Source organism: Phytophthora parasitica (genome assembly GCF_000247585.1).
Source record: "Phytophthora parasitica INRA-310 unplaced genomic scaffold supercont2.24, whole genome shotgun sequence".
In the NCBI taxonomy this organism is placed as follows: domain Eukaryota; phylum Oomycota; class Peronosporomycetes; order Peronosporales; family Peronosporaceae; genus Phytophthora; species Phytophthora nicotianae.
In genome coordinates, this window is record NW_008649010.1 from 699,934 (window position 1) to 708,244 (window position 8,311).

General features: G+C 52.4%; 5 protein-coding genes across 5 annotated transcripts in view; 4 read left to right on the plus strand and 1 right to left on the minus strand.

The window, feature by feature from the left end:
* Window positions 1-301, plus strand: part of PPTG_22850 (hypothetical protein) — a gene marked incomplete at both ends in the record, with an annotated part of 1,806 nt that extends 1,505 nt beyond the window's left edge. Inside the window, one exon of the mRNA XM_008906770.1 lies at window positions 8-301. Coding sequence (XP_008905018.1) covers window positions 8-301 — 294 coding nt within the window. The remainder of the gene's footprint in view (window positions 1-7) is intronic.
* Window positions 302-991: 690 nt separating this feature from the next.
* PPTG_11447 (hypothetical protein) lies at window positions 992-2,415 on the plus strand. The gene has a single exon (XM_008906771.1). The coding sequence runs from the start codon at window positions 1,057-1,059 to the stop codon at window positions 2,326-2,328; it is 1,272 nt and encodes a 423-aa protein (XP_008905019.1). The 5' UTR covers window positions 992-1,056; the 3' UTR covers window positions 2,329-2,415.
* Window positions 2,416-2,630: 215 nt separating this feature from the next.
* Window positions 2,631-3,998, plus strand: PPTG_11448 (hypothetical protein). The gene has a single exon (XM_008906772.1). The coding sequence runs from the start codon at window positions 2,689-2,691 to the stop codon at window positions 3,847-3,849; it is 1,161 nt and encodes a 386-aa protein (XP_008905020.1). The 5' UTR covers window positions 2,631-2,688; the 3' UTR covers window positions 3,850-3,998.
* Window positions 3,999-4,093: 95 nt separating this feature from the next.
* On the plus strand, window positions 4,094-6,511 carry PPTG_11449 (hypothetical protein). The gene is made up of 4 exons (XM_008906773.1): window positions 4,094-4,223; window positions 4,338-4,498; window positions 4,568-5,876; window positions 5,945-6,511. The coding sequence occupies exons 1-4, from the start codon at window positions 4,164-4,166 to the stop codon at window positions 5,957-5,959; spliced, it is 1,545 nt and encodes a 514-aa protein (XP_008905021.1). The 5' UTR covers window positions 4,094-4,163; the 3' UTR covers window positions 5,960-6,511.
* PPTG_11450 (hypothetical protein) lies at window positions 6,242-8,035 on the minus strand (the record flags this gene model as incomplete). Its single annotated transcript, XM_008906774.1, has 1 exon — window positions 6,242-8,035. The coding sequence occupies one exon, from the start codon at window positions 8,033-8,035 to the stop codon at window positions 6,242-6,244; it is 1,794 nt and encodes a 597-aa protein (XP_008905022.1).
* Window positions 8,036-8,311: the final 276 nt, after the last annotated feature.

Genomic DNA, 8,311 nt, shown 5'->3' on the forward strand with positions numbered 1-8,311 from the left:
ACCCAAGGTCGAAGAGGCTGCTAAAGAAGAGGCTAAGGTTGAAGAGGTTGCAAAGGAAGAGCCCAAGATTGAGGAGGCTGCTAAGGAAGAGCCTAAGGTTGAGGAAGCTACGGTTGAAGAGCCCAAGGCCGAGGAAGCTCCGAAGGAAGAGCCCAAGGTTGAGGAGGTTGCTAAGGAAGAGCCCAAGGTCGAGGAAGCCACGGTGGAAGAGCCCGCTAAGGAAGAGGAGCCCAAGGTTGAAGAGCCCAAGAAGGAGGAGCCTAAGGTCGACGAATCCAAGAAGGAGGAAGCGACCGCATAAGTTACAGACAGCACCGTTGCGCTGGCACGAGACGACCCACGAGAGCGTGCCAGCACTTCCCTATTTTGCCAATAAAATCGGTATTTCCCCATTCTTTTCAATTGACTCAGGCAAAACGAAAAGGTGCAACCGGTATCGTTTCTCATTTTCAATCTTTAATGCTCTCGTCACCACACACACACCACCACCAGTGGTGTGTAATTCAAACACTAAGTATGAATCATACTCTTGCCATTTGACGTGACGTCACATCGCTAGCATCAGCAGACGCCGGCTTTCGCTCGATCTCTTCCTTTGCTGGCGGCTGCAAGCTTACAGCCGCTGGATTATGGCTTACGGATGCAGTGAACCTACTTGTATACAGTACTGCACTCCCCTTCTCGTGCCCTCGGACATTTGATAAACTTCCGGATATAATTCTCATTCTGCAAAATATGCTCCTGTTTGTATGTCAAAACCTGATGTGCTTGTAAATCCTATATAGTCTACCCCCATGAAAACGAGATGAATCACTGTACCTACTTGTAGATGATCATACCCAGTTATGATGACGCGACAAACACTCTGGCATCTCCAGAATAGCATCACTACCATTAGTACCGGTACGTTAAAGTCGTCTCCGGAGTGATGGTCTATTTGTGCCAAGACTTCTGACCACACCCATTGAAGGCAAATACTTTCGAGTTGTATGACGGCAGCTCCCCATCGAAGCGGCATTCGAACAACTTCGTCCTCTCGCGCAGACACCTGTACGTATGGCGACTCGTGCCCGTGTGAACTCCGCTCTGCGTGCGCAGCACATGCCGCCGCATTTGCGCCACCTCGAGGGCAAATTCAAGAACTCGCGTGGCCAGAGCTTGTCCTACTTGGCACTTTTCCCTCCTGCTAAATCGCCTCTTCGTGCGGTCGTGGTGTACCTGCACGGCATCGGGGACCACAGCCGCCGCTACTTCTATCTCTACGAGCAGCTGTGCAACGCCGGCTTCGGAGTATTTGCGTACGACCTGCTGAGTCACGGAGCCAGCGACTCGGACCATCACGGTCTGAGGGCCCACGGTGCCAAGTTCCACTACTTCGTGGATGACACGAACGAGTTTATCACGATGGCAAAGACCGAGTTGTACCCAAAATTGTCGCTCTCGATGGATAATGAACCCAAAATGGTTTTGTCCGGCATGTCCTATGGCACATTGGTGAGTCTGCACACCATTTTGAGCGGCAAACACGCCTTCAGCGGCGTGGTGCTTGTCGCTCCGGCCTTGCTGGTGGAGATGACGGCCATACTGAGAGTGCAGGCGGTGTTTGCGAGGCCCCTGAGCAAATTGGTGCCCAAGGCGAGAATTGTGCCGGCAGTCAACGCGGATTTTCTGTGCCGTGATCAGGATTATCTGGATGATTTCAAGGCGGACCCGTTGACTGTTTCCGAGCCGGTGACGGCGAGAATGGGAGCTGAATCGCTCAAGGCCATGAAGGCGCTGGAAGCTGATAAGAGAATCGAGGATAAGAGCAGCGATCTGTGCAAGTTGCCCATCTTGATGATGATGGGGTCGAACGACAAGGTGACGAGTTTGGAATTGGCACAAATGTTTTACAACAGGCTGGCATCGAGCGATAAGGAGTTCAAGGTCTTTGACGAATATTTCCACGCGCTGTTTGATGATCCGGAGCGTGACGCGGTGTTTGCCCACCTCGACAACTGGCTCAAGACTAGATTCCCGCTTCCGGAAGAGGCCAAGATTGACAAGATCGATGAGGATATCGAGACGAAGGCGGAGGTGACGACGGAGCCGAACGTTGAAGTTGCTGCAGTACTGGAAGGGGAGAAGAAGGTTGAAGCCGCTGTTGTGGTCGAGGAAGTGAAGGTTGAAACTACCGAAACCAGCAAGGAGACTACCGTGACCGAGGAGATTAACGTGGAGGTGACCGCGGCACAGGAGCCCATGGCGGATGCGGCTCAAGCTGAGAAAACGGAGACGAAGACGGAGGAAGCGCAAGCTGTTGAGAAAACCACGTCCCTGAAGGAGTAGATGCAAATCTTGGCTAGGTGAACAGACTACGCATCGCATTGTTGCATGGATAGATGAACAACCATTTTTTTTTTCACTCGTTCAAAATGTGTCACAAAAATTGGTTACGACAGGCAACCAGCGTAACGTGAACATCTGACACGACGCCGTGATTGGTTGAAATTCTCTCCGAAACGACACATGGCTACATTACGTCATGCTGGACGAGCGCCGTAATCGTTCACGTTTACCCAAAGATGTCGACGGTATCATCGATTGTTTTGTCGCTTGGACGGCGTCAATGCAGTTCATTTTCCATTTCGTCTGCGACGACAACAACCACTGCATCAAAAGTTGCATCAACCAAGTATTTTTATTAAAATGTCTGCCAACCTCGCCGACTACGAGCTGTTCAAGCCCCTGGAGCTGGCCCCGGGGCTCACGCTCAAGAACCGCATGGTCTTCAGTCCATGCACGCGCGCACGCTCTGACATCAAGACGCGCTGTCCGAACGACGAGAATGTCAAGTACTATGCCGCTCGCGCCGGTGCCGGTTTGATCATTTCGGAGGGCTGCGCTGTGTCGGAGCAAGGCTACGGCTGGTACGGAGCTCCCGCGCTCTACACGGATGAGCAACAAGAGGGCTGGCGCAAGATTGTCGAAGCGGTGCACGCCGAGGGAGGCAAGATCTTTGCGCAGCTGTGGCACATGGGTCGCCAGTCGCACCCGTCGTTCCACCCGAGCAACGAAGTGGCGTCGTGCTCCTCGTCGTGCTACTCGACTGGCCGCACTCATGACGCGGAGGGCAATGCTACAGGCTTTCCCACCACTCGCGCTATGACGATCGAAGAGGTGCGTCAAGTGATCGAGGACCACCGCAAGTGTGCCGAACGCGCCAAGTCTGCCGGATTTGACGGCGTTGAATTCCACGGTGCAGGAGGCTACCTGATTGATGAGTTCCTGCAGTCCAGCACGAATACACGCACTGATGAGTACGGTGGACCTGTTGAAAACCGCTTTCGTTTTTTGCGCGAGTTAATCGAGGCGGTGACCACTGTCTACCCTGCCGACCGCGTGGGCGTACGTCTCTCTCCAAACGGTGTGTACGGCGGCATGGGCAGCGAGGACAATTATGAGACGTTCACGTACGTGATCTCGGAGTTGGGCAAGATGGGACTGTCCTACCTGGCCACACACGACGGCTTCGGCTTCGGTCGCTCGGACAAATGCCGCGTGTTCACGGTGTTCGAGTTGAAGACGCTGTTTAAGGGCCGCGTCATGGCTACTTGCAGCTACACGCGCGACCAGGCCGAGGGCGTGTTGCACGCTGGTGTGGCCGACTTAGTTGGCTTCGGCCGCCCGTTCCTGGTGAACCCAGACCTGCCGGAACGCTTCCGCAACGACTGGCCTCTAGCCGAACCGCTTCCATACGAGCTGTTCTGGAACGCGAAGAAAGGTTTGGAAGGCTACCACTTCCCTGCGTACGACCCAAAGAAGGCGGAGGCGGACAAGGAGAAGCAAGCGAGTCCCGTGGACCCATAAGTTGTGGGGCTACTAGCTTAATGCGCCACAAGTTGACTAGACTTCCTGATCATCGACAAGCAAAAAAAAGTATCTTGATCACTTCAATATATTTTGGTATCTTGAAGAGTTTTTAAGTTAGCTTTCTATCCGAAATTAACGGATGCCAGATCCGAAGATAGTCGCTAGTTTCGTACGGTCTCATTTAGGTATGCCACACCATTTATTCAATACAAACATCAAGTTACGCCCATCGGACAGTTTGAAAGTCCTTTTTGGCGCCACCTTCACTCCGTATTCCGCATCGTCCGCCTCGCCCCCTTTCGACGCCAACGATGCCGACGGAGCTGTCTCCGATCAAGTCCAAGCGGATGGAGGAGAAGGCCTCTCTCCAGGTGCGTTTAAACACCGCCTCGCGCGTTGATCTCGTCCCTAACCTGACTAAGAAATCTGCTTTTGACTAAGATTTTCGTAACCTTTAACATGTTTTCACCGTGTTTTAACTGCAGAAACTCAACTCCCGTCTGGAGATGTATGTGCTGGGTGTGAACGAGTTGGAAGGAGCCAAACATGCAGCCGAGAGGGAGCTGGAGACTATCAGACAGCGTATGCAGCTCGAGCTTGAGAGCGTGCGCTCCAGGCTGACCAAGGAGCTGGAGGAAACTCGCAAGTACGAATTGCTTTTATTTCGTTTAAACGATTTTACTTTTTTAACATTGCTTTTATTACTTCTTAACAGGAAACTGAACGATGAGATCGACCAGAATGCGAAGCTGCAGACACTGGAACAGGAACAACACAAGGAGCTAGTGAAGCTCCGAGCCCAGCAGACAGAGCTGGGAGAAGCCAAGGTTTTAGTGGAGACGCTGCGAGTGCAGCTGGACAGAGAGAAGGCCAATGCTGTATCAGCCAAGGAGACGCTCTCGGAGCAGACTACGCAGCTCAACTTGGCCAGACGTCGCGTGAAGGAACTGGAGCGTGAACTTCGTGGGCATTCGGCAGCACTGGGCGACGCAACAAAAGAGCTGGAGGAACTACGCAAGAAGAGCGTGGACTTTGACTTGACGAGAGATGCAGAGCTGACCAAGTTACGACGCGAGTGGACAGCTAAGCACTTGGAGGCACAGGCACAGTGGAAGAAAGACGCAGAGGACCGACTGCAGTCGATGGAGATGGAAGTACGAAGCCACTTTGAAAGCGTCTCGGGTAGTCTGCAGACTCAGTTGGATGACGTGCGAACTGAGCTGGAGAGCACCAAGACGGAGCTGGATCGGACGGCCAATGACTATGAAGAGAGCTTGAAGGCCCGACAGTCGCTTACTGAGAAGGTGGCTCAGCTGGAGCGTGAGTACCGTGAAGTGCGATCCAAGGCGACCAAGGACCGTAAAGCTTACGAAGAAACGCTGGAGAGATTCCGGTCGTCTAAAGTGGCTAAGGAGCGTGAGTTTAATGAGCTGATGGATGTCAAGATCGCTTTGGATGCTGAGATTATGAAGTACCGACGCATCTTGGACCGTGAGGAAAGTCGAGTGGCCGTAGCTACGCCCAATACAAAGGGCCGCAAGCGGAAGAGCGAGAGCTCGAACGGCACTTCGTCGAAGCGAGCAAAGCGTGCGATTATCGAGACAGAAACGTTTTCATCTTCAGCGTCGGCGGTGCAAATTGCGTCGATGAACTTGGAGAAGGACCGTATCGTGATCAAAAACTCTAGCAGTGATCCTGTGCCTCTAGGCGGCTGGGTCGTGCGTGCCCAGATGGACCAGATTTTCCGCTTCCCGGCGACCTATGTGATGCGACCACAGTCGACGCTGACAGTGCATTCCAGCAAGAGAAACAAAAACGCGAAGAACGAGCGGAAGAAAGGCGAAGACTCGTTTCTGGCCAACAAGTTCACGCTTAACCCGAAGGGCGACTTTGTCGTCCTAGTGAACTCGGATGACATTCCTGTGAGCATGATGAGCGAAGGACTACCCGCAGAGGAGGTTCGGGCGATTGAGGCAGAACTCCGCGCAGATTTTATGGACGACGAGGTCCCTCCCTCTGGAAACGTGAGTGAATGCTCTCTTATCATAGTTGGATTGATCGGACTAACGTTAGCTGTTGTGGTTTTGTCTAGTGCGGCATGATGTAGAGCAGGCAAAAAGCAACTGAAAATGACGCAAGCAAGAGAAGAAGACTCGAAAAAGGCCCCTTTTGCGTGTGATAGCCCCACCTTTCTTGGAAAACTGCTTGCCGTAATAAAAGCAATAACTCACTCTTTTAACTTTATTTTTTTTATACAGATCAAGAAGACATTACCGGAACTGTCAGATGCTGCTGACTGTATTTGAGGTCGATCACAACTAGTATGTCCGAATGGCTCGATGCTTCGATTTAATTTCATGACTGCTGGACGCATAAGACGCTTGGGTTGTTACCTGCGCTGCTGTTGCGGTTGGAGCACACTTACAGTGAAAGTGCTAGCTTGGCTACATTTTTCGACAATGATACGTGACGCTGTCCTGGTAAGATGCAAGAATGTGGAGTATTGCGACTGCGCCATCTCTCGTGAGCGAACATCGAGGCAACACAGTGATCCTACCACTGAGAGCTCGTCGCGACTGAAAATGGGAAAGCCGGCGTAAAACTGGATGCCATAGTCGGCTACAAAGTTCAAGTTGCAGAAGCGGATGTCAGCCTCCGGATGCTGAACGAGCATCGGTCTGTCGCCCATTAGCAGATGCTGACACAATGTGTGTTCTCTAGGTAGCTCTGTGTTTTGGAAGATTGGAGCGTTGCTGGCCAATACGAACTGCGTCGTACTCCCGACTATAGTCACCAGTGCAGCCTTGCAATTCAGTTCACGCGCGGCTAACTCGCAGATAAGAACGAGTTCGTCGGAGCCTCTGGCAAGCAACAATTGGTCCTGGACAATAGATTGGATCCGATTGGCTTCATTCGGAGGAATGGGACCCACTGGAACGACAGGTACACCTGCGCTACCACCTGACGTGTCGATGGGATATGCACGAGTTACAGCGTTGGAGAGCACGCAGGCCTCCAGAGGCAAAGCTTCTCGTTGGAATTGAGCACGGAGTCTTTGCAGTGCAGACGAGGGCTCAAACCCTGGATCTTCCGGACTTTCATTCAAGGAATGATGCACCCGGTTGACTCCTTCGTCAAGTGTACAGACGAGCTGTTTGAGAACACTGACGGCAGTCTGGGACCTCAAGCTTATAGTTGTTGAAGAGTGTTCTGCTTTGTCACTGACGATATCTTCGAGATACGACACCACAGCGTGTCCTGGGTTGGGAGCATCGTCGGCATCTGGTGACACCTGTGTCGTGTGGTAGTAAACTTCTGCACCAGCGACCGAACGGGGACTTAAAGTGCTCATGCTACTGCCACGTTCATGGTCAGACATTGAAGACGCTGCGAGGTGAGCGTAGTTGCAGTTCTGAACGCTGTGCAAGCAGTTCGAGCACATGATGACGGAGATTGTACGGCCACTTGTGGCTTCTAGAGGCTGTCGGATCCAGCAACGAGAACACACGAAATGTGCACACAAGTAACAGCGACTTTTCTTGACCATAAGCAACCAATGGAGTGCTCGCGAACAGCTCACGCATCTCGAGGAGACTGAAGCTGTCGATGTCTGTCTCGTGATCGACCACACATCAGCCGGTACTTGAGCGCTCATCCGACGACGACGCACGATTGCTGGCAGTTTGAGCACACCGTGTGAGAGTCGCATCATTCTCCTTCGAGTGATGTTAAACTCCACGTCTCCACCAGAACAGCAGCCGTAAAGCACGATCCGTACCGCTGCAGGACGACGTTCACAGATCGTTTCAACCAAGTAACCAATCGATAGACCAACGACCTGGTGAATGCGCTTGTCGGAACGCTTAAAGCCAAGACTGTGGCTGTGTCGAACGAGTTCGTTAGGTGGTCGTACTGTTCGTGGAAGTGCATCTGACTGTAGTGAGCGCTGCGAGATTGTGAACCCGTTTACGGACGACGGTGAGCCTCTTGTTAATGGAGCGAACTCTTCGAGGAAACACCAGCGATCGTCGGTATCAAACAGAGCCAAACGAGGTCGAGCGAAGCTTGCGGTCTTGACGCACCGATACCGACGTAGGAACTTACAGTCTGGGAATGTATCGTCGGTATTGAAGCTGTAGACGACCGACCCGCGTTGAAACGCTCGCTCGTACATGCTGCTCATAGCGTAGTTGAAATCGAATTCTCCGGGACATCGAAAGAGTGCGGCTGCTTCTGCCAAACTGCATTCCAACTCACCCGTGACCAAAACTTCAGTTGCGGTTGGAACGTTCGGAGTTGCACGTCGACTAGAATACGTGTGGAATCCTTCCTGGTGACTGCGACTATGACCGTGTGGTACCCACTCATCCAATGACAAATTGGCTAAACTATCAAAGTCGATTTCGGGAGTAGCAGCTTTTTGAGTGCGAACCCAAAGCAGATCCTCGAAATCTCGACG